Source organism: Zingiber officinale, chromosome 2B, assembly GCF_018446385.1.
Source record: "Zingiber officinale cultivar Zhangliang chromosome 2B, Zo_v1.1, whole genome shotgun sequence".
NCBI classification, from domain to species: Eukaryota; Viridiplantae; Streptophyta; class Magnoliopsida; order Zingiberales; family Zingiberaceae; genus Zingiber; species Zingiber officinale.
Window position 1 is genome coordinate 105519608 of NC_055989.1, and position 24191 is coordinate 105543798.

General features: G+C 38.6%; 5 protein-coding genes and 1 long non-coding RNA gene across 6 annotated transcripts; 4 read left to right on the forward strand and 2 right to left on the reverse strand.

Annotated features, from left to right (window-relative positions):
* Positions 1-1291: 1291 nt before the first annotated feature.
* LOC122048526 (probable auxin efflux carrier component 1b) lies at positions 1292-2010 on the reverse strand. The gene is made up of 4 exons (XM_042610081.1): positions 1892-2010; positions 1742-1827; positions 1444-1678; positions 1292-1358 (listed from the first exon to the last, which is right to left on the reverse strand). Exons 1-4 carry the CDS (start codon positions 2008-2010, stop codon positions 1292-1294), a joined length of 507 nt encoding a protein of 168 aa, XP_042466015.1.
* Positions 2011-5648: 3638 nt separating this feature from the next.
* Positions 5649-6437, forward strand: LOC122046651. The gene is made up of 3 exons (XR_006130338.1): positions 5649-5861; positions 6104-6269; positions 6380-6437. It is a non-coding gene; the product is annotated as an uncharacterized LOC122046651 (long non-coding RNA).
* Positions 6438-7138: 701 nt separating this feature from the next.
* Positions 7139-7762, forward strand: LOC122048527 (E3 ubiquitin-protein ligase RHF2A-like). The gene is made up of 3 exons (XM_042610083.1): positions 7139-7199; positions 7294-7402; positions 7481-7762. Exons 1-3 carry the CDS (start codon positions 7162-7164, stop codon positions 7760-7762), a joined length of 429 nt encoding a protein of 142 aa, XP_042466017.1. The 5' UTR covers positions 7139-7161.
* Positions 7763-7773: 11 nt separating this feature from the next.
* On the forward strand, positions 7774-8471 carry LOC122046650 (E3 ubiquitin-protein ligase RHF2A-like). The gene is made up of 2 exons (XM_042607433.1): positions 7774-7881; positions 7963-8471. Exons 1-2 carry the CDS (start codon positions 7877-7879, stop codon positions 8258-8260), a joined length of 303 nt encoding a protein of 100 aa, XP_042463367.1. The 5' UTR covers positions 7774-7876; the 3' UTR covers positions 8261-8471.
* A 7347-nt stretch (positions 8472-15818) lies between these two features.
* Positions 15819-17814, reverse strand: LOC122048528 (probable auxin efflux carrier component 1c). The gene is made up of 5 exons (XM_042610084.1): positions 16729-17814; positions 16443-16684; positions 16293-16378; positions 15996-16230; positions 15819-15910 (listed from the first exon to the last, which is right to left on the reverse strand). The coding sequence occupies exons 1-5, from the start codon at positions 17806-17808 to the stop codon at positions 15844-15846; spliced, it is 1710 nt and encodes a 569-aa protein (XP_042466018.1). The 5' UTR covers positions 17809-17814; the 3' UTR covers positions 15819-15843.
* Positions 17815-19207: 1393 nt separating this feature from the next.
* On the forward strand, positions 19208-24056 carry LOC122046653 (E3 ubiquitin-protein ligase RHF2A-like). Its single transcript, XM_042607437.1, has 9 exons — positions 19208-19406; positions 19644-19798; positions 19910-19956; positions 20389-20451; positions 20546-20654; positions 20734-21062; positions 21152-21247; positions 21328-21639; positions 23774-24056. The coding sequence occupies exons 2-8, from the start codon at positions 19667-19669 to the stop codon at positions 21623-21625; spliced, it is 1074 nt and encodes a 357-aa protein (XP_042463371.1). The 5' UTR covers positions 19208-19406; positions 19644-19666; the 3' UTR covers positions 21626-21639; positions 23774-24056.
* Positions 24057-24191: the final 135 nt, after the last annotated feature.

The window sequence follows — 24191 nt, forward strand, 5'->3', positions numbered from 1 at the left end:
TCTCGCACATGGCAAACATAAAACAATGGCAATTATAGGATAGAGCTTGAAGAAGGCCTATTCGTCCCCTAGGATGGGTCTAGTGGCTAGCACATGAGGTGTTGCCACCATGAGATCTGGGGTTCGAATATCGGCAAAGCCGAGGAAAATATCTTCCTTATGTGCTAGTCACTATTCCAAAGGCTAGTAGCTGCTTATGATTTACCTCCTCCGTGTTGACCCTGAGACAGATTGGCGAGGGCGCTGGAGATGTGCGTATTCATTTTTTACTATCTTGAAAAAGACTTGTTCGATCGGCAACAAACTAGGTCAGTAAAGCTGCATCTAATAGCAATAGTGAGTAGGGCTGTAAAAAAATACCGAAATATCGAAATAACGAAAAATCGTACCGAAAAAATACCGTATATACCGAAATTTTTGGTATACCGAAAAAATCGGTACGATATTATTCCATACCGAATTTGTCGGTAACGGTAACGGTAACGATTTAAAATATTTCGGTATACAGAAATACCGAGTAACTATAGATTAAATGATTAATTTAGATTCCCCTAAAACCTAAACCAAACTCTAAACGGCCCCAAATCATATTCTCTCCTTGCGCCGTCGGCGCACACATCGCGACTCGTGATTCTTTCCTTCCATAGTCGACCACCGCACGTAGTCGCCGGAGAAGATGCACAACAACTTAGAAATTTCTTCTCCATCCCTAATATTTTTTTCCCTTCATTGAATATGAAGAAATCTAATCACCGAGCTCTGTTCTAAGAGTTATGCCTACGCAAGTTCTTGTCCGATTTTCTGGTGAGTTTTAGCTTTTGTTTCTTTGGTGGATTTATGGTATTTTTAGTAGGGATTGAAGCCTATATGCTTCCCCTATTTTTCCAGCTAGCATTTAGTTATTTCTGGCAAGATTTCGACGAGTCCCCGGCGAGCCACCACCCTGGGACCACTAGCTACTGGTTTAATCTTTAATCTTGCATATTTGGGTCCGAAATCCCAACTCTTGTTCTTATATAATCACTGCCCTTCATTACAAGAGAATTATTTTTTTATATATTATATGTAATATATATATAACTTCGGCATGACGGTATTTTACGGATACCGTACCGACATTTCGGTATACCGAAATTCGGTATACCGAAATTCAGTATACCGAAATGTCGGTACGGTATCGGTATCATTTCTTAAAATAACGATTTTTTCGGTACGGTGAACGGTATTCGATTATGGGTACGGTATACCGTACCGACCCAGGCCTAATAGCGAGTGAGGTAGAAGACCGGTTTCATAGGCCCAAGAGGATGTAGTAAACCAGAGCTACGGGCACAGTAACGATCATCCCAATGAACACTCTGTCACAAAGATTCAAGCAAGGAGTGGATTAATTGACGATGAATAAGATGAGAGAAGAAGGGCAAGAGATCGGTATGTGCTCACGCTGTGCTGAGAATGTCCGCGTGCAAATTGTACTCTTTCGCGAACACGAAGGGAACAACGCCACAAGGCAGAGCTGCCTGGACAATGGCGATCCACAAGAGGTCGCCGCGTAGGCCGAATGCCGCGGAGGGCGCGGCCATGACGGCCGGGCCGAGGAGGAACTTCAGGACCATGCCGTATATCGTGACCTTGTATCCGCATGCTATGATTCCCGATTGCAGCGCCATGAACAGACCTGCGAATTGTAATTGTTAAGTAGCGAAATTAATGCAGGAAACAGGGGATTTTGGAGACTGACCGAGGCCGAACATGGCCATGCCGAGGCCGGTATTCTGGATCAATTCCAAGGACTTATCTATGATCCTAGGGAGCTCCAAGTCCCACCTGCAGTCAATAATTAGACTCACGATCCTGTGAATTTGCGAGATTGGTTTATGTGGTTGTATACTTGAATTTGACGAGAGACCAGATGAGGTCGATCAAGGTGGAATAGGTAATGGGATTTCTGATGAGCTTCCGCCCCGCCATGGTCAGGATGAGCTTCATCATCAAGACGGCCAGCGGCATTACCGTCACTTCCCCGGGGCATCTTTTGCCGACGGTCACCTCCTCTTTGGTCTTCCCATCGCCTCCTTGGTGAGGTGGAGCTGTTTCGTCTTCCTCGAACGTTTTGTTGTTGATGCTTAACTCCTCTGGCACTAGATCATCCAATGCATGTAAGAACGATATTTCGAGTCAATTGACGTTGATTATTGGTGAAACAAGATAGTTAATCGAGCCATGGATCTGGTGAATTGAATTTAATATTTTGTAAATTAAATTTTTATTTATTTACAAGCTTGTATATTTGTGAACCAACTTATTTGTGCTTCAGGAGCGTTCTTTAGAAAGACAACTCACTTGCCTGGAGATCTTTCTTAAGACTCACAAGAGAAAGGATGACACATATGTAGATCTTCGATCGAAGAACATTGGGGTTTGAATTTTTAACTTTATTATAATTAATCGTTATTCATTATTAATTAACTCTAGTAATTGTGTACAAGATATAAATTGTATATTTTTTTTCTGCATAGGTGGAAATGACAAGTAGGGTTGCTCAGGCATCTCAGCCACCAGTAGAGGGAGAGGAGTCACAGGATCTATCCACCCAGCAAATAAATAAAATTTATTATGATGTTGTGGGTGGAAGGACAAAGAACTCCTCCCTCTACGGTCTTGGCTCCCAGGCCAAGGTGGTATTTGATCGCTTGAGGACTCCTAGGGGGCGTGTCAGTTCCTCTTCTTCTTCTTTTGAGGTGGAGTCATTAAGAAAAGAAAATCAAGAATTGAAGACTCAGATGACTACCATGGATCAGAGGTGGGAGGAGAGATGGACTACTCAGGAGCAGGCATTGTCCTAGATGCGAGCAGCCATTGCTAGATGGGACCGATCACAGTAGCCCCAGTCACAAGATCCCCAGTCAGAGCATGGTATTGAGTCACAGGAGTCTCGAGACCCCTTAGACCCTGCTGATGATTAGATTTTTCTGAGGTATGTTCAATTACAACTAATTTTTTTCTTAGTGCAATCATCCCAATTGTTATTAATTCAATATTAGTGTTGTTTGATTGTGAACCGAACATCTGGTTTACTTTCGCCATCATAAAATTTCTCATAACCATTGCATAATTTTTCCACACTTTAACCATGCTACTGGAAGAAGAAGAAAAAATAAAGAAGTTATATTATTGATCTACTAACAGTGTCTTATTTCATTGATTAACCATCCTTAACACCAATAACCAAGCCGTAGTTGGCATATCATCCTCAATTTTAGTAGTTGTATGCTTAAAGTATATTGTAGTTGTTTTTAGGTTTCAGATTCTTAAGGGGTTTTAATTTATCATACATTAATTAAGTAAAATATAATTATTCTATTTGGATATTCTTAAATATTTATCTTAAATTGTATTGCATTTTGCAGAGTCCATATTGATACATTCACCACCATACTATCATTGGATATCTATAATATAATCCAGATATTTTATTATATGCAAAATTAGTTATATATTTCAATTTTTGAGTTATATATTACATTTATAATGATTCAGTCTGATTATAATTTCTTATATTTGACTTTTACAGGATTATATTTGGATATATGTGTAGGTGATGTATCATGGTAAGTTTGGATATTTTGTATTTGACGTTGACTTGTCAGTACTTTTGGATGTTTATGATTGGTAGTACTTGATATTTGGTTATGTTTATTTTGTATTGAATTTTGGAGATATGGCCACTTGTTAGTATGTTTTGTATTATTTTTTAGAAATTTTTATCATTTGTTTGTGAGCATATTGTATATTGTGTTGGTTGTTGATTGTGATTAATTATGTATGATTTGTGTTTGTGTTACCATCGTTTTTGATGATTTTATTGTATAAAAATTGTATATATGATAAGTGGGAAATGCAGAGCAGAGATTTCAAATTTTTTACTGCATATTGCTGACGGAATTCAATATTCCGTCAGTAATTTCTGACGGAAATCTACATTCCGTCGGTAAGTTTTCGAATTGCAACACTGTATTTACGATACAATGCCGATGGAAAAGTTTATTCCGTCGGAAATCACCGACGGAATATTTAATTCTGTCAGTGATTCCCGACGGAATATTGTATTCTATCGGTATATCACCGACGGAAAAGTTAATTCCGTCGGTGATTCCCGACGGAATATTTAATTCCGTCGGTGGTTACCGACGAAAATTTTAATTCCGTCGGGAATCACCGACGGAATTAACTTTTCCGTCGGGAATCACCGACAGAATTAACTTTTCCGTCGGTGATATACCGACGGAATTTGATTCAGTCGGTAACCTCCGTTACATGCCGTTTGTCCTTTGCCGACGGGATAAGTTTTCTGTCGTTAATATATATAGACGGAATTCATACATTCCGTCTGTATTTGCCGACTAAATATAATTTCGGTCGATAAATTGAGCGCCAACCCAATTCTTCCAAATATAAAAAATTTCGTCGATAGTTTTTAATGAATATTTAAATTTATGATTTTTATTTATTAAGATTGTTTAGGCTCAATAAAAACTCGAATAAGCTCGTGAGCCATGAATATATTCGTTAAATAAAACTCGAGCTCTACTCAATTATAAACGAGTCAAGCTCAAATATTCAAGAGTTCGACTCGACTCGACTCGACTAGATTACACCCTTAATTCCACCGTATCTTCGTTTTAATTGTCCATGGAAATTGATGAGAAATGGAATTAAGTCTAATTAAATAAATATAAATGGTTGACTTTCCTAGATGGATGTATAAAATTCTATAAATGAAAAGAGTGGTAAGTTAATGATTCATAACACGACAGAAAAAATAAATAAAGGAAAAAAAATAAAAAATTATTTAGATTTATCTAGATAAAATTATATATCTTCTTAAACAATGGATTAAAAATATTGTGAAAAATAGAGGAAATTTTATGAATAATTAACTTAAAAAGTCTTAACATATACGGAAACAATAGAGGACAATAGGGTATTATTTATGATAGTAAAATATCTTTAAATTTTATAAAATAATGATTAAATCATATAAGTAATATATGGAGTTAGGCCGGATTATTAATTGAGAATAGAGCCCTTTAGATAATGAAGGTTTAAATCTTAAGACACTAGTTTAAATTATTTGTGATGTTAGATCATTCACAAGAACTCATGTTAGTTATTGATATCTAAATTAGATATATATATATATAATCATAAAAATAAGGATATTATTGTGAATATATAGTGATAAAATAATGAATATGATAATAAATGAAAAATATTAAAGAAAATATTGAATTGTATTAAGAAAATTTTAAAAATATATTTAAGATTATATAAATATATATATATTTAAATGATTAATAAATATCCTAATTAAATGATACAAGAGTATGATAATTAAATATATTAATCAAAAAAAGGCACAAAAGAATAATTTAATAAAAGGAATAGTAATTATGAAAATTACGATAAATTTAACAATTAATTGTCGTGCAAACCAATTTTTCCCCAAAGGTTATTCTAAAAAGAATAATATTTTTTAAAAAAAATAACTACAGAAATATTTTTATTAGAAAATAATTGTAAAAATATATTTGTATTTATATTTTTTAAATAATATATTATGGGCTCAACAAATGGAGAGTGAACAATGCTTTCGTTAATCGCATTCATCCGCCATTGATGGCCTCCTAAACCACTTGCAATGCTTGTGGAAATGGGGAATCGACTTCCCAGGTCAAAATGAAGGTTGAAGAAGTCTCCTCCTCTGATTCCTTGATCAATTATTAGGCTCTCATCATCAACGCTTGAGGCACGCGCCAGGGAGAACCTCTATTCGACCTAGCGTCTCCGATTCCTCCCAGGTACTGTTTTCTCCTCTATGTTTCTCTGATTCTCGATTAAATTACAAGGATTAGGCATGGATCGTGGCGATCTGTCGATGAAGATGCCGGCTTTATCAGAGTCAGCGATTGCCCATGGTTTTAGTTTGACGTTTTTTCAAGTCGATCGAGTTGTATTCCAAAGATTTTTTTTTTTTTTTTTTGACCGTCTGTGATGTCGATCTGTTTCTGACTTCTTTGGTTGCTTGTTTTTGGTTTGTTAGTTTATCGGGTTTAGGGTTTAGGGTTTAGGGTTTAGGGATGGAGGAGGGCGCAAAGATGGAGAAGAACTTGTCGTCAGCTGCGGCTTTTGTGAAAGGGGTCCAAGACGCCTGCGACGATGCCTGCAACATATGTCTTGAAGAATTCTGCCAGAGTGATCCTTCGACAGTACGCGGTTTAGTGGATCTTTATTGATCGGATAAAATCATCAATTTTGTTACTTAATCTGGATTTATTTATTTTTCTCATTTTTTGCATTCCTGTCGTTGCTCGTATAGGTTACTGGTTGCAAGCATGAGTTCCATCTCCAGTACATTCTTGAGTGGTAATCAACGACTTCGTTCATGACGTTGTATATTTGTTGCTAAGGACCGATTATTTTTGACGTTATGCTTGCTGCTCAGCAAGTCAGGATCTTGTCAATCGTGCACTGCAGGTATTATTAAGGTCAAAGGAACTAGGCATTCTATGATCCTGTTTCCACCTAATAAGGCATGAGCCTTATCAATTTCTAGTCATTATTAATGCTCGCACTGTTATTGCTCGGTGGTGTAAGTTTCATTCGTTATTGTAAGCTGGGCCAAGTTTCATGGGATAAAACTTATCCCTTAACTTTGTTGTTAATGTGCTTCTTAGGAAATCAGTTGTCCCTGGGTCACAGTATTACGGTAAGATATTCAAATTATCATCTAAATATTCATGATTTGAATCCCAGCTATGACGTATTTGTAGAAATTTTTCCTCTAAATAAAAGACGTAATCAAAGGATGTTGAGTTTCTGGACTGGTCACAGCATGCACTTCCCGATTTATCCTGATGATCGATGGAAAACTTTCGTAGGACTGAACCGATCATATTAGAAATAATCAATGAGGTTAACTGATATTATCATCCTATTTTTTTTTCTTAGGAAATAAGTTGGCTCAATGATCTTTAGTGCACATCTCTTTCTTTTCTTCTTCGTTTACAATATCAATAGCACCTAGCATGGATGCTAGTAGAACTGAGGTATTCATGCCAAGACCTTGCAAGCAGGTGCCAGCGAAGTTCCCAATGCCCCATGTGTTGGCAGTCCATCTCTTTGAAGGATCCTACCAGGTTTCATTTGATTTGGCATAGATTGCAAAATGACAAAATCTATTAGGATAATTTCCCACATCCTCAGTTCATTGTTTAATGCTGAACATGGCAGCCAGGAACTGCTTGATGCTGTAATAAGGGAGAGGAACATTCGACTAAACAAAACACAAACAACTACTATCTTTCATCATCCGGCTCTTGGAGATTTTGAATTGCAGCATGTAGGTTGTCATGTTGATTTCATATTCATAGTTTTATCCTTCTATAGAAGATAATAAGCTTTTTGATCAATACGGCAGTTGCCAGGAGGTGGAAGTGAAGCTGAATTTGAAGAGCGCTTAATGCAGCACTTAGCTGCTGCAGCAGCAATGGGAAGGGTGCACCATATTTCTAGGAGAGAAGGGCATCGTGGTCGGTCAGGATCTCATCACCATCCGCAGTTTTTGATCTTCTCTGCACATCCAAATGCACCCAATGATGGCATCAGAAACCAGCACAAAAGCCACAACCAACAGGTCCTCCATACAATTACATCTTTGTTTTCATCTGTTTCCTTGTATATTGCATTGTATGATAGATAGTATTTGCACATTACCTACGCCAGCCAATCAGTTCCAGTCCTTCAAGACAGGCCAGGACCAACAGATTTTCAAACTTTCTCAGAATCCGTGCGATCTCGTTTAAATGTTGTCTCAATGAGGTATATAATGTCTTGCTTGCTATTTTTTAAGGCCTAGACGGTCAGATGGACTGAAAATGGCCATATTGTGTTACCATCTAGGTACAAAGAGTCTATCACCAAAAGTACTCGGGGATGGGGAGAGAGGCTTTTCTCTCGTAATAGTGCTGTGCCTAATCTTACTTATGAACTTAGAAGGCAATCAAATACACAAATTGACACAGGCTCAGGCATGGTAAATCACCTAGCAACAAGGGATAGCATTGGTAGCGCTTTTTCTTCGCCTGTTGCAGTCAACTCAGCTGCAATATCAAACAATGAAGGGGTCACTGGGAATCATGTGGTCAGTCTTCCAACTGATACCTCAGCTCCTTGTCTTCCAGCCTCCATTGCAAACTGATTTTTATCAATCAGGTAAACTAGTATGCTGATTAGTTGTGCTAATTTGTCAAATTTAGAATATGCTGATTATTTCAGTCACAATTCAATATACGCAGTCAAAGCATGCCTCTAGAAATATATTTACTCAAATAATGGTGTATCAATGTGTAACAATTAGAATGGCACTAGCAAATCAGGAAAATGGGTTTTACTACAATAATACAATATGCATTGCAAATTACAAGTCCTCTCTCCTATGGATTGGAATTTCTTGCCACATATACCATGTTAAAGCACTTTCAGGTGGCGTTTGGTTCTTTTCTAGAAATCGGAATGAGAATGAAAATCATAGGATTGTGGAATGAGAATCGGTATGAGCATGAATTTCACTTTTAAAAATAATTTTAGTTAGTAAAATATTTTCTATCGGAATAAATCAAAATTTTCTCTTTTACCCTTAGAGAACAAAAAAAATTAATGTAAGAGAAAAATATGATGAAAGAAAAAGTGTGATAAGAGAGAAAATATGATGAAAAAAAATATAGAGAGAGAAAATGTGATGAAAAAAATGATGACAGAGTGTGATGGAAAAGAGCATGATGCAAAGAGGATGAGGAGAGAGAAATTGTAATGAGAGAGAAAGTGTGATGGGAGATAATGATAAGAGAAAAAGTGTGATGAGAGAGATGGAAAAGATTGAGGAGAGAGAAAGTTTGATAAAAAAATAAGGAAAGAGAATGTGATGGGAGAGAAAGCATGATGAGAGAAAAATTGTGATGAGAGAGAATGAATAAAGAGAGTGTGCTGAAAGAAAATTAGAAGAGAGTGTATAATCAGAGAAATTGAGGAGAGAAAAAATATGATGAGAGAGAGAAAATATGATGATAGAATAAGGAGAGAAAAAGTATGATGAGAGAGAAAAAGAGCAGAGAAAATAATATGAAAGAAAAATTGAATAAATATATTAAAGATATTTTGGTCTAAAACTTAATTCTTATTCTCATTTCCATCAAAACTCAAGGGAGAAGGTGAGTTTCATCAGTACCAAGTTTTTGGATTTCATTCTAAAATTTTAATTTCATTTCCATCAACCAAATACAAGGTTTGAGAATGAATCCATTCTCTCATTTCCAAATCCCTAAATCAAACGCCACCTCAAATCTTTTAAGCACAATTTGACAATCCTCGATATATTTATCTATTTAATTTTCAAAATATTGTTTTAGTAAAAAAAAATTATAGAAAATATTTTAATGGAAAAGAAATTTTCAAAATTTTTTGTTTGTAGATTAAATCATCAAACAACATAAAATAAATTTTAACTCAAAATACGAACAGTAGGCATTTAAATAATTTATTTAAATATTGAAAAAATAAAATATATTAAAATTTAAAGTATGCATAAGATTAATTTTAAATTATACTAGGTATAATTTAGGAATCTAATATAAATTATTTCTTACTAGATTAATCAAAAATTTTGGTGGAACATAATTTTTATGAATTTTTCTAATTTGACCCCTATAGTTTCTGATATATCAGTTTGGCCATTTGTAATTTCTAAAATTTAAATTTTGTACATCTTTCGGAGTTGCACATGCATAATCATTTTTCAAGGATTCTATTTGTTTTTTTAATTTATTATTATTATTTTTGAGTTTATCAAACAATTCTAGTAGACATGCATTAGTTAATTTTCTTTTTAAATCCATATTTTCTTTCTTTAAATTATTATTTTTAGATTTTAGTTTGCATAAACATCTAGTCATTAATGTTATTCAAGAATATAGTTGATCAAGGGGCAGAAGACATACCCCACTTACCATATCATGTTTGAAGTTGGATGTTCTCCCTTCGTTGTTGCTTTCCTCAGAAGTAGCTTCCCCTTCATTGATGCTCTCCTCGTGGTGACTTGCTATGAGTGCTAGTCCGGCATACTCCTCCAGTTTGGACTCCAATTATAATTCGTCTCACGTTGCCTTCAAATTTTTGTGCTTTGGTTTGCTTAGCCCTTTGTTCTTCTCCTTCTCCTTCAATTTCGAGCAGTTATCTTGGATGTGACCTTCTTCTTGATAATTATAGCACATTACTTTCCATGTTCTCAGAACAAACTTCTTGGTCTACGACTTTTTAAATTTGTTAGATTTGAAAAACTTAGTGAACTTTCTTACCATGAAGGTTGCTTCGTCTTCGTTAATCGATAAGTCTGAATTGGGTACGCTCCTCTAGGCTTGCAGTGCTAGGTTCTGACTTAGTCATTTTCTTTGTCTTGCACACCGAGACTCGTATAATTCGAAAGTAAAAAAAGATTTTCTAGTGTACTTACCTCGAGGTCTTTGAAGATATAGTAGAAGTCTACTATATATGTTCATTCCGGTGTTCTCGAGAATACATTTAAAGCATACCTTTGCGCATCCGGATTAGTTATCGTTTCTCCGATGTTTGTTAATCCAGTGATTAGGTCCTTATTCTTCCATGTAGATGAGCAATTGATTCATCTTCTTCCATCCAGAGGTTGTTGATTTGGTTCCGGAGCAGGTCCCGTCTCGCGAGCTTTGCTTCGGATGTTCCTTTGTGTAGTTCCATGAACTTCTCCCAAAGATCTTTTGCTGAGTTGTAATCTCTAATTCGACTAACTTCGGGTGGAAGTACGCTCAGCAGGTGAAACTTAGCTCGTTCGTTTGCCACGAAGTCGGCTTGTTCCTTTTTGGTCCACCGGGATTCCTCCTTTTCGGCTCCTTATTAGTCCTTGAGGGCTACAAAATTATATTTGATTATTAATAATAATTCAAAATCAGTTTTAAAAAATACCTCTATTCGTTTCTTTTATATCGCGAACTCCCCTCTAACTTAGGCGGGTAGATGTTGGGTCCAGCCATCGTCTTTGTACTTCAATTGACGGTTAGTCTTTTTGAAGCGGTTGAGCTCTAATACCACTTGTTGGTGCAGATAGACCGACAAGAGGGGGGAGGTGAATTGCCCTAAAAAAAATAAACCAACACCTTTCCCGATCTTTCAACTTCGTTAGAAAGTACAATTAAATTAAAGCTGAAATAAACTGAACAACTAGAAGAGTATAAGAATGCCAGAATTACTTGGTTACAGCATAGGTGGTTGTTAATCCAAAGCAGAAGAAAAGCATAAGAAAATCTCCTTCTTTGAAGGCGGAAAAGTCTCTTACACTCGTTGGATGTTCAGAAATAAATTAGGAAATCAATACAAGAGTTGTTAAATATTTGCTAGGTATAAGGGTCTTTTTATAACTTCTGGAAAATGTTATTCGCAGCTTGAAGACGCCTTCAACGTGGTCCAAGACGCCTTCCATAAGGCAGATCAAATCCCAAAGGTTGATCTCTTCGCGTGGGTGATGCTCTGGCTAATCGGAGTTGAGCTCACCTGAACCTAACTCCGACTTTCTCCTTGAGCAGACTTCCTCCTTGGCTTCTTGTCCCTTGAACGTCGTGCATGTCCTCCTCGTCCACCGGTGCACTCCTTCACAACATCTCGTTCCTCGGATGCATCAAGCCCGTCAGCTCCTTTTTCCATGCCATCATTCTCGCTAGTTACATCTTCCGCTTGACTTCTTGTGTTCCTAAGCTCTTGCACACTTATGGTCAGTTTACTGGGGAAAACGAAAACCAAAACTAAGAAAAAGTTTCCACAGTGGAAAAGTTTCCGTCGTTTACTTCATTAAAATTTTCAGATGGAAGAGAAACACAATCCATCAATGAATGGTTTTGGAGCCAAAATTGATCACCTCAAAATTGAACGAAAATCAGCGGATGGAAAAAAATGACGCATATACCCCTTTTCATTCACAAAATTACACCATATATAAAAAAAATGACACATGTACCCTTTTTCACTCATAAAATTATACTATGTACCTAAAAAAATGACGCATGTACCATTTTTTATTTACAAATTAAGTTACGTTGTATGTATCCATCTTCCTCTATCAAGATAAACAAACATAGAAGGAAGGGATTTCTTTACCCTTTCTCTTCTCTTCCTCTGAGGCCCTTCTTCATCCGCGCTTTAGAGTAAATAGAGCATTAGACACAAGGATTAAATACATAGGATCTGACTTAACTTAGTTGACCACATCAAGACTACCACGGGGTACTTACAGAGTCTATCGACTCCGAGCTACCCTTACCTTTGGATTTCGATGTTGGATCAGAGCAGATGGTGGAGAAAGGGACCGTAGGGCCAGTTTGTGCTGGCGACAGATAAGCTAGAGGCTTCACAACGATTGCGCCGGATGGCAACTAGGAGAGCGAAGGGGTCTGGTCGGAGGATGGGGGAGTTGGCCCGCCAGTTGCTCTCTTGGAAGTAGCAAAAGTGCAGCTTTCTCCCCATTCTGAAGGTGGCCAATTTGTATATGCGGCAGCAGAAGTTTGGGGGCGGAAGTGGCCGAGCGGGTAGTATCTTTTGTATGGAGTCTTTTGTGGCGTTGGCACTAAATCAATGACTCTACGGAAGTTGTCGACTTCGAAGGCATCTCTACAGGCACCAATGAGGGCCGCTCGAGAGGTAGCTCGCTAGTGTTGGCAACAACGTCACTCCTCACTACTCAGCTCGCTTCTCCTTCACCGGTTTACGCTTCCGAGGTCCCAATCGGCAATAGCCCATGGCTCTCTAGCTTGACAACTCCATGAGTTTCCAACTCTTCCACAGTTAACTTAGTGAAGCCGCTGAGTAAAATGCTAAACATCACTTTTGCTGCAGAAGAGAAGAAAAAATCAGTTAGACCCAAAAATAAGAAAAGGAAAAGCGGCGCACCAAAAGTGCAGGGCAGTTGAGTGTGGACAGGACTTAGCACAAACATATACAAAACACCCTTCAATAGCAACTTGTGTGTGTGATATTTCAGGCCGACCAGCTACACTGCGGCTTGGAAGTACGTCGGCTCCCACCAATATCCTCTTAGCTCGAGGGAGTTAGGTAGCTGCATTTGCCAGTCGGTCGGGAAGCCAACTCAACCGGGAAGTTGGATGTAGAAGTAGTGGGACTTCCAGCCCTTGTTGGAGGAGGATATTTTATCAAAGGACACAACGCTGACCTAGCTTGGAAGAGGAAGACACCTAGTTTGGACTGCTTAGGGTAATAAAAATAATGGACAATATGAGGATTAAGAGGAATCTTATACAAGCAGAGCAGTATTACTACTCCGCGTAGTAGCCTAAAGGAGTTAGGCACTAGTTGTTGCAACGGAATATGGAAATATCTACAAACTTCGACAAAAAAAGGATGGATTGGAAAATGGAGTCTGATGTAGAACTAATCCTTGAAAAATATTAGAAACCCTTCAGGAGGGGTATTGGGGTGATCATAGGTAGACGAGATGGCAATCTTGTGATCACGAGAGATATAATAGAGCATTGTCATTTGATCCACTTCGTCGCCATTAAAATCCGACGAAGTGGAGGTATACCACAGTCTGGAGATTGCCGGAGGGGGAGAAGGAGAACGAGCCATAGGAAGATCGAAGATCGAAAGTGAAAAGGAGAAGGAACTTACTGGATGAGAATCACCGGTGACTAGAAGCAGAGAGCAAAGAAGTAGACGAAGACAAAGGCAAAGGCAAAGAAGAAAACGATGTTGTGCCGATGAGAGCAGAGGGTTTAAAAACCCTGTCGTTGATTATTCAGAATCGTTCGATCAAAGATTTAGAAAAATGAGACTCGATCTGTGTCGTCCCAATTCAAAAAGGTAGTTGTCGCATCGAATCCTAACAGTTGTCTGTTACATCAGACATTCGACGGCATGAAAACGTGACACATGACATTCAATCATAGGTGACATTAATGAGGAATGGAAATAATCAGTAGGCGCACAATAAAAAAACATGCTCGGTATGTTTTGTATTAATGGCAAAGGATTTAGCGATTTCCAAGAAATCATGATGGTGTCAACAGTAATTAAAAGACACTATGAGTATTGGAGATCGCTCAGGAAAGAAATCAGAAAAGAGATAACAAACATCTAAGTGTCGCCTACATTCGAGCCGAGCGACGTCAACCTCGGAGTCTCCCAACCAGGAAGAAATAAGTTTTCTTAGGAGTTGTATGAGTAGTAATTGTTCAAGCCGAGCGACGATTCAAATAGCAAAGTGTCCGGTCGGGTAGAAGATTTGTAGAAAATACTAAGTGTCCAGTTAATCGGGCTTGAATTTTCGTTCGACTAGACTTGGGGAGAAGACTTGTAATACAGTGATAAAGAGGGGTCCACCCAAAACCGGGCCAAAGAAGTAAGGACTGACTAACGTGGAGGTCAAAGTCAAACGGTTAAAGCCGCAGGGTTGATCGAATCGTGAGATTGCGAATTGCGAACCAGGCAGGGTTAGTCGAGCGGGCTCTCGGCGTCGGCTGGATGTGAAAAGCCGACCAGACCGTCCAAACGACTGTCCTCTGAAAAATACAGATGAGGTTAAGAACTAAATACTAAGTTACCCGACCCACCATCCTTACTGATTTGACCTAAGGGTCGATCGAATACAGTGCGCCTCTCCACAACATGAAAACTGAGTGAAGAACAAGTCAATAGCTATATTCTATACGGCCGAGTTGGCGATATACCTGTTGAGTGGTCGTCGGTCAGCTTATAGCGGAACTTAGATATTTGTCATATCGTACGATTTTGAAAGTTTATGCTGAAAATGACAGAGAATATGTTGTCGACAAATCGTCCTTTAGACACTTCCAGTCTGTCAAGTCACAACTATTTGCAGGCTCGTTTAAGGAAAGAGGTCAGGGGCATTTTATGGCCTATCATTTTTTAGGAAAGTTTTGGGAAACATGTTAATGCTTTGAGATGCGTGCATAATGCAACGGTGACATTATAAAAGAGGTCTCCATCTACAGGCGGAGGTATAGGATGCTTCTTATTTGCACGTGCTGTTTGCTACAGTTCACTATTTTCTTCTCTGAGACTGACCACTAACTTGTGCGTTGGAGGACCAACACCGAAGATCCCTTTCCTGACCCGATACTAACACTCCTTGTGTTCCAAGATTATGCGGAGTCTTCATCGAGTCAACAATAAAGTCACGCCCTAACTTATTATCTTCACTGATTTCGAACAATATCATATAATATTATCTGATCATATAATATTATGTGAATGCTACAATAATGTGAAAGAATATGATTAAGAAAATAATTTAACTCTGTGTTTTTCTCTCTCAATATTGCTTTCACGAAACAACTTAGCTATAGCCATTACAAAAAAAAAAGAAGTCTAAAGCAACTTGATTTCTTTCTAAGCATTCAATCAAATTAGGCTAGGCTAGCTTAATGAAGGCCAATGCAATTTGATTTACAATTCCAACAGTGCAATTTGTTCTGGGAAAGGCACAAGTTTCTCTGCGTTCTTTTGCGAGGCAAAAGGAAGGGATGGCCACATAAACATGTGCCGAACAATCAAAACGAAGGCATTACATGGGCACATGAACAAGAAGGCCCGGCCTCTCGCACATGGCAAACATAAAACAATGACAATTATAGGATAGAGCTTGAAGAAGGCCTGTTCGATCGACAACAAAACCAGGTCGGTAAAGCTGCATCTAATTGTAATAGTGAGTGAGTTAGAAGATCGGTTTCATAGACCCAAGAGGATGTAGTAAACCAGAGCTACGGGCACAGTAACGATCATCCCTGTGATCACTCTGTCACAAAGTTTCAAGCAAGGAGTTGATTAATTGACGATGAAGAAGATGAGAGAAGAAGGGCAAGAGATCGGTATGTGCTCACGCTGTGCTGAGAATGTCCGCGTGCAAATTGTACTCTTTCGCGAACACGAAGGAAACAACACTGCAAGGCATAGCTGCCTGGACAATGGCGATCCGCAAGAGATCGCCGCGCAGGCCGAATGCTGCTGAGGGTATGGCCATGACGGCTGGGCCGAGGAGGAACTTCAGGACCATGCCGTATATCGCGAGCTTGTACCCGCATGCTATGAGTCTCGATTGCAGCGCGATGAACAGACCTGCGAATTGGAATTGTTAAGTAGCGAAATTAATGCAGGAAACAGGGGTTGTGGAGACTGACCGAGGCCGAACATGGCCATGCCGAGGCCGGTCTTCTGGATCAATTCCAAGGACTTATCTATGATCCTGGGGAGCTCCAAGTCCCACCTGCACTCAATAATTAGACTCACGATCCTGAGAATTTGCGAGATTGGTTTATGTGGCTGTATACCTGAATTTGACGAGAGACCAGATGAGGCCGATCAAGCTGGAATAGGTACTGGGATTTCTGATGAGCTTCCGCCACGCCATGGTCAGGATGAGCTTCATCATCACGACTGTCGGCGGCATGGCCATCACCTCCCCGGGCCATCTTTTGTCGGCGGCCGCCTCCTCTTTGGTCTTCCCATCGCCTCCTTGGTGAGGTGGAGCTGTTTCCTCTTCCTCGATCGTTTTGTTGTTGATGCTTAACCCCTCTGGCACTAGATCATCCAATGTGCGTTGGTTAATGCTGGAACAAGATAGTTAATCGAGAAAAGGTGGTATTTTATACATTCGGCCGTAGTAACTGCTGCTGTGACTTGGTGCTCCGCTGCCGGCGACTTTCTGAACGCGTGGATGGCTGGTGAAGCACTGAAGCTCCGCGTGAACATGTGAAGGTCCTTATTCCCGCCGTTCGCTGCTTTTTGGAGGTGGGGCTGTCGGCTGGCCGCCCCTGTGAGTGAGGTAGTGGAGACGGAAGGATTTGGCGTCGGCTGAGGAGAGCTATACGGCATTTGGTGGCGGAACCTTGGCAACCGGGTGTTGAGCTTGGCCTCACTATAGCTCGATGACCGCCGCGCCCCTTCGCCGGAGGGGTAGCGCAACGACTGCTGCCGGTAGATATCATCGTTGGAGAAGCTGGAGGTAAAATCGAAGGAATTGCGTGAGTGGTTGAGGTCGGATCTGAAAGCGCTGGATCGCCGGACGACAACGTGGAGCTTGCCGTCGTCATCGACGCAGGACTCTGTCTCGATCGGGTCGTCGACGTCGAGGTTGCCCAGGGAAACGACCTCGGGGTCGACAGTGATTGAAGCGATAGCGCCAGAGGACGCGCCGGGGAACTGATCAGCGATCATGATCTTCGCGGCGCGGCACTCTAAGAGGATGAGCAGAAGCGTGAACCAGACGATGCACTGCATGACGATGATCTGCGACAGGAGAGGGGCTGAGCTATCGCCGTACATGCTTAGGAACAGGGGAATGCCGATGACGAGGGTGTTGGGGAGGGTGGAGATGGAGAAGATGGTGATGGTCCAGTCAAGTCCGGCCTGGCGACCGCCGACGAGCGCCCAGACGGCCAGCGCTGCCAGGACGATGAGCTTCTGGATGACATCGGCCATGATGAAGCGAAAGTTCATGTTGTAAGGGTCATTCTTTGAGATGAAGTCGAAGGACAGGAATGGAACCACGAAGAGCGCCACGTAACGGTTGATTCCGGCGCACTGCTCCGGCGAGAAGACTCTCCACCACCTCACCGAGCCATACGCCAGGATCATCGCCACGTACAGCGGCACCATTGCCACCATCACCTCGTAGAATTCCTTCCCGGAAATCATCTTAAAACCTTCGCCTGCTTCTTGATTTACAGCACAAGAGAAGGATAAGACTCCTCTCCTCCCCCTCGCTTCTGCCTCTGCCTCTCCTCGCAAAGAAATAGATCTTTATTCTGGTCATCTTACCAATACGTCCCTACTTTTTAAAACAGTTTGTGATTGGTAATTGAAACTATCATCCAACGGTAGATAATTTTCAAAATATCTCTTGAATTTTTTTTTGTATTATTAAAATATTCCTTCATAAAAAAATGATATTTGAAATTTAAATTGGAATGTTTTAATAATTAAAACGTTTGGAAGTGTTTCATTATCAATTGAATGTTGACGGATACTTCGAATTGGAGAATTTTCAGGCTATTCTTGGGAAAGGAGAATCCTTTTACGCCAGATTTATGAATTTAAAAATAAAAAATAAAATCATTATTTTTATTTACTTGAAAAGAGGTAAAAAAGGAGCAATTGGTTAATTCCACCGTATCTTTCGGTATTAATTGTCCATGGAAATTGAGAAAAATAGAGGAAATTTTATGAATAATTTACCTTAAAAAGTCTTAACATATACGGAAAACAGTAGGGTATTATTTATGATTGTAAAATATCTTTAAATTTTAAAAATAATTTTATAAAATAATGATTAAATCATATAGGTCATACGTGAAGTTATGCCGGAATATTAATCGAGAATATAACCCTCGAGTTATGGTCTGATGGTAAATGTTGGATAGAGCTTTTTAGAAGGTTTTAAATCTTATATATGACACATTATACTTGAATTTTTTGTGATGTTGGATAGTCCACTAGAACTCATGTCGGTGTCATTTGATAGAATTATATATAAAAAAAATCATAAGAATAAGGATATTAAAATGAATATATAGTGATAAAATAATGAATATGATAATAAATGAAAAATATTTAAGAAAAATATTGAATTGTATTAAGAAAAAATTTTAAAAATTATATTTAAGATTATATAAATATCTATTTAAATGATTAATAAACATCTTAATTAAATGATACGGACTATGATAATTATATATCTTAATTGAAGAAAGGCACAAAAGAATAATTTAATAAAAGGAATAATAATTATGAAAATTGTGATAAATTTAACAATTAATTGTCGTGCAAACCAATTTTTTCCAAAGGTTATTCTAAAAAGAATAATATTTTTTAAAAAAATAACTGCAGAGATATTTTTATTAAAAATAATTGTAAAAATATATTTCTATTTATTTTTTTTTAAATAATATATTATGGGCTGACAAATGGAGAGTGAACAAGGCCCAACAAATGGTGAGTTGAGTGGCCCACAAGAGCACGGAGCTTAGAGGGCCAATTAGCTGACGACAACTCAACCTGATAAATCTCATTGAGCGAAACAATGCTTTCGTTAATCGCATTCATCCGCCATTGATGACCTCCTAAACCACTTGCAATGCTCGTGGAAATGGGGAATCGGCTTCCCAGGTCAAAATGAAGGTTGAAGAAGTCTCCTCCTCTGATTACTTAATCAATTATTAGGCGCTCATCATCAACGCTCGAGGCACGCGCCAGGGAGAGCCTCTATTCGACCTAGCGTCTCCGATTCCTTCCAGGTACTGTTTTCTCCGCTATGTTTCTCTGATTCTCGATTAAATTACAAGGATTAATCATGGATCGTGGCGATCTGTCCATGAAGATGCTGGCTTTATCAGAGTCAGCGATAGCCCCATGGTTTTAGTTTGACGTTTTTTCAAGTCGATCGAGTTGTGTTCCAAAGATTTTTTTTTTTTGACCGTCTGTGATGTCGATCTGTTTCTGACTTCTTTGGTTGCTTGTTTTTGGTTTGTTAGTTTATCGGGTTTAGGGTTTAGGGATGGAGGAGGCCGCAAAGATGGAGAAGGACTTGTCGTCAGCTGCGGCTTTTGTGGAAGGGGGCATCCAAGACGCCTGCGACGATGCCTGCAGCATATGTCTTGAAGAATTCTGCCAAAGTGATCCTTCGACAGTACGCGGTTTAGTGGATCTTTTATTGATCGGATAAAATCATCAATTTTGTTACTTAATCTGGATTTATTTATTTTTCTCATTTTTTGCATTCCTGTCGTTGCTCGTATAGGTTACTGGTTGCAAGCATGAGTTCCATCTCCAGTGCATTCTTGAGTGGTAATCAACGACTTTGTTCAGGATGTTGTATATTTGTTGCTAAGGACCAATTCTTTTAGACGTTATGCTTGCTGCTCAGCAAGTAAAGATCTTGCCGACCGTGCACTGCAGGTCTTATTAAGGTCAAAGGAAATATGCATTCCATGATCCGGTTTCCACCTAATAAGGCACGAGCCTTTTCAATTTCTAGTCATTATTAATGCTCTCAGTGTTGTTGCTCAGTGGCGTAAGTTTCAGTCGTTATTGTAAGCTAGGCCAAGTTTCGTTGTATTTTATCCATTAACTTGGTTGTTAATGTGCTTCTTCGGAAATAAGTTGGCTCAATGATCTTTAGTGCACATCTCTTTCTTTTCTTCTTCATTTACAATATCAATAGCACCTAGCATGGATGCTAGTAGAACTGAGGTATTCATGCCAAGAATTTGCAAGCAGGTGCCAGAGGAGTTCCCAATGCCCCATGTGTTGGCAGTCCATCTCTTTGAAGGATCCTACCAGGTTTCATTTGATTTGGCATAGATTGCAAAATGACAAAATCTATTAGGATAATTTCCCACATCCTCAGTTCATTGTTTAATGCTGAACATGGCAGCCAGGAACTGCTTGATGCTGTAATAAGGGAGAGGAACATTCGACTAAACAAAACACAAACAACTACTATCTTTCATCATCCAGCTCTTGGAGATTTTGAATTGCAGCATGTAGGTAGTCATGTTAATTTCATACTTCATAGTTTTATCCTTCTATAGAAGATAATAAGCTTTTTGATCAATACTGCAGTTACCAGGAGGTGGAAGTGAAGCTGAATTTGAAGAGCGCTTAATGCAGCACTTAGCTGCTGCAGCAGCAATGGGAAGGGTGCACCATATTTCCAGGAGAGATGGGCATCGTGGTCGGTCAGGATCTCATCACCATCCACAGTTTTTGATCTTCTCTCCACATCCAAATGCACCCTATGTTGGTTATCGATCTTCCTCTTCTGCACAAGAAGAAAACGAACCAACTGCCTCAACAGAAGAAACACACCCGATCTCAATTCAAGCCGAACAGAATGATGCAATAGCATCAGAAACCATCACCAACCATAGCAGACCCAGTACCACCAACAGGTCCTCCATACAATTACATCTTTGTTTTCTTCTGTTTCCTTGTATATTGCATTGTATGATAAATAGTATTTGCACATTACCTACGCCAGCCAATCAGTTCCAGTCCTTCAAGACAGGCCAGGACCATCAGATTTTCAATCTTTCTCAGAATCTGTGCGATCTCGTTTAAATGCTGTCTCAATGAGGTATATAATGTCTTGCTTGCCATTTTTTAAGGCCTAGACGGTCAGATGGACTGAAATGGCCATATTGTGTTACCATCTAGGTACAAAGAGTCTATCAGCAAAAGTACTCGGGGATGGAGAGAGAGGCTTTTCTCTCGTAATAGTGCTGTGCCTAATCTTACTTCTGAACTTAGAAGGCAACCAAATACACAAATTGACACAGGCTCGGGCATGGTAAATCACCTAGCAACAAGGGATAACAGTGCTAGTGCTTTTGCTTCACCTGTTGCGGTCAACTCAGCTGCAATATCAAACAATGAAGGGGTCACTGGGAATCATGTGGTCAGTCTCCCAACTGATACCTCAGCTCCTTGTCTTCCAGCCTCCAGTGCAAACTGAGTTTTATCAATCAGGTAAACTAGTATGCTGATTAGTTGTGCTAATTTGTCAAATTTAGAATATGCTGATTATTTCAGTCACAATTCAATATACACAGTCAAAGCATGCCTATAGAAATAAATTTGATCAAATAATGGAGTATCAATGTGTAACAATTAGAATGGCACTAGCGAATCAGGAAAATGGGTTTTACTACAATAATACTATATGCATTGCAAATTACAAGTACTTTTTCCTTTGGACTGGAATTTCTTGCCACAGATACCATGTTAAAGCACTTTCAGATCTTTTAAGCACAATTTGGCAACCCTCGATATATTTATTTATGAGGCTGTTCCCAATCTGCTATGAATCATCTTGTTTTGTTACCAGATACCTAGACACTAAATTTATCTATAACGAGGGTTCTTTTACATATAGAGATACGTGGCAAACTCCATTCCTTTTCATTATCTTTTTCAGTGCAGCTTTTCTTGAAAATAATACGAGGAAATGAGCTGTGAAATTCCTCAAGAAATTTCTTTTTCCATGGAGGCCTTGTCCAATCTAGTGTCTTCACAATTTCTCAGAATTTTAATCCTCTAAATGATATTGCGGTGGTGTGAATATTATTCTGCTCTAAATTATCCAACAGTTATGAAGTTAACAAGCAGCTCAAAGGGAGAACTACTACTAAAATATCTTGAAAAAGATAGTATTTGTTAGAGCAATTAGGTATTGAAAGAATTAAAAATTCTTTTTGTACAATTACAAATTTTTTTAGAACTTATAATGTTTTAATCCACCACTAAGATGGCCCAATTGAGGACCAGGACAATGCAAAGTGTTCTCAACGTTCATCATCTAGTGTGTGTGTTACAATGACAGGTCCTTTTGGAATCTAAGAGCGTTTGAATCCATTGATAAGATGGCCCACCTGATGACTACGACAATTTAAAGTGTTCTCAACAGTGAACTCCTGGTCTACTTGGCAAATTTGATGTCATGACGATAAATAGTACCAAGTATTAAAAGAGACTTATATTTAAAATATCTTGCATGGCTCTAAGAGCCTTTGGAAAAAATGACCATTTGCCTACTTTCTTGTTTGAATAGCTTGAAGTGAACAAGACATCATTATTCAACAGTGACTTGTAAAATTTGAATTGTGGTTATAAATCAATTTAGAACTTGTTTGTGGCCACCAATTAGACCATTATGTAAGGTGATAGCTTAATTAAATTGAAGTATTAGTTTAATGAGATTGAGGTGTAGCTGTTTCTAGCTGCATTAAAAATTGATTTGCTGACTTACTCAGATATGGAGTTAGCTTAACTAAATTTTGGTGCTAGCTTAGTTGATCAAGATTTAATTTTAAGTGTTTTAATATAGACTAAATTTGATGTTTTTTTAGGTTTCATTTTATTAAAGACTCAATTTAGGGTGTGTTTCTACTTGATTTTACTAGATTTTTAGTGTTGATGATATTTTAGCTATTTATATTAGAGGAAATGGTGTTCATGAAAGGACTACAAGTCTATCATGCTAGGCTTCAGATTGATGGAATTGAGCAATCCAAAAGTTGACTGACAAAGCACTTAGATCTTCAGCTGAAAGATATTTGGAGTTCTAGAGTACAATTTTGTTGATTTTAGAGCTTCAGATTGATGGAATTGAGCAATCCAAAAGTTGACTGACAAAGCACTTAGATCTTCAGCTGAAAGATATTTGGAGTTCTAGAGTACAATTTTGTTGATTTTAGAGTTACTGTGAAATGATGATTCCTTTTGACAAGAGAATTTTTTTTTCCTACTACTCTTTTAACACATTACCTTTTCACCAAATCCGTTCTATTTTGCGTTTTATCTTCTGGATGTTAGGATTTTACTCCTCAGTGCTGTTTTCATGACTGTTATAGTTCCTAAGCAGTCGCATAACCAACCTGGCATTTTGTTTGATTTAGGTAACACAAATTGTGAGTTTTATAGTGTGTGTCTCAACAATCTTCTCAGATTTTTAACCTACAACAATGAATCTGTATCATCTAGATTCAATGTTTCTTATGCTAAGAATGCTTCTGCATATATGACTGGTCATTGATACATGTATTCCCTTGCTCTTTAATTTTCCTCCTCTTTCATCTCGTTCATGAACCAAGATGTTGTGCAGATATCCTGTCCAATACAGTGCTTATGGATGGAATTCAAAGTGACCAAAGAAATGTCATGAAATGGGTATTCTATTTCGATGTTGTAAGTTTGCCTACTGTCTGTTATTAGGTCAAATATGTCATCTATTGTTGAGGAATCTGTCTCCATGAATAAACAGCTACATTGCTTTGTCTATACACACTTATGATTAATGTATGTTACTGAATTGTAAGCATAGTTGTGTTTATGTATCTGTCCTCTTCGAGGTTACTGAAAGTATATGCCACAAAAAGATTAGTATTTGGGAGATCTTGTTCCTCTATTCCTGGTATCATGCTCATTAAACAGCAGGTTGACACCGGTTTAAAAGTTTTAGCATTGAGAGCATTTTACTTGATAATTGAAAATGATTAGAACGTACCTTATTGATGATTTGT

Coding starts and splice junctions, on each gene's coding strand:
- LOC122048526 (XM_042610081.1), bottom strand. CDS start 2,010: ATGCCGCTGGCCGTCTTGATGATGAAGCTCATCCTGACCATGGCGGGG. Junction 1,828..1,891: donor TGGTCTCTCGTCAAATTCAA/GTATACAACCAC, acceptor TATTGACTGCAG/GTGGGACTTGGAGCTCCCTA. Junction 1,359..1,443: donor GCGGACATTCTCAGCACAGC/GTGAGCACATAC, acceptor TCTTTGTGACAG/AGTGTTCATTGGGATGATCG.
- LOC122048527 (XM_042610083.1), top strand. CDS start 7,162: ATGTGTTGGCAGTCCATCTCTTTGAAGGATCCTACCAG. Junction 7,200..7,293: donor TCTTTGAAGGATCCTACCAG/GTTTCATTTGAT, acceptor TGAACATGGCAG/CCAGGAACTGCTTGATGCTG. Junction 7,403..7,480: donor GAGATTTTGAATTGCAGCAT/GTAGGTTGTCAT, acceptor TCAATACGGCAG/TTGCCAGGAGGTGGAAGTGA.
- LOC122048528 (XM_042610084.1), bottom strand. CDS start 17,808: ATGATTTCCGGGAAGGAATTCTACGAGGTGATGGTGGCAATGGTGCCG. Junction 16,231..16,292: donor CATGGCCATGTTCGGCCTCG/GTCAGTCTCCAC, acceptor TCCAATTCGCAG/GTCTGTTCATCGCGCTGCAA. Junction 15,911..15,995: donor GCGGACATTCTCAGCACAGC/GTGAGCACATAC, acceptor ACTTTGTGACAG/AGTGATCACAGGGATGATCG.
- LOC122046653 (XM_042607437.1), top strand. CDS start 19,667: ATGGAGGAGGCCGCAAAGATGGAGAAGGACTTGTCGTCAGCTGCGGCT. Junction 19,799..19,909: donor GCCAAAGTGATCCTTCGACA/GTACGCGGTTTA, acceptor TTGCTCGTATAG/GTTACTGGTTGCAAGCATGA. Junction 20,655..20,733: donor GAGATTTTGAATTGCAGCAT/GTAGGTAGTCAT, acceptor TCAATACTGCAG/TTACCAGGAGGTGGAAGTGA.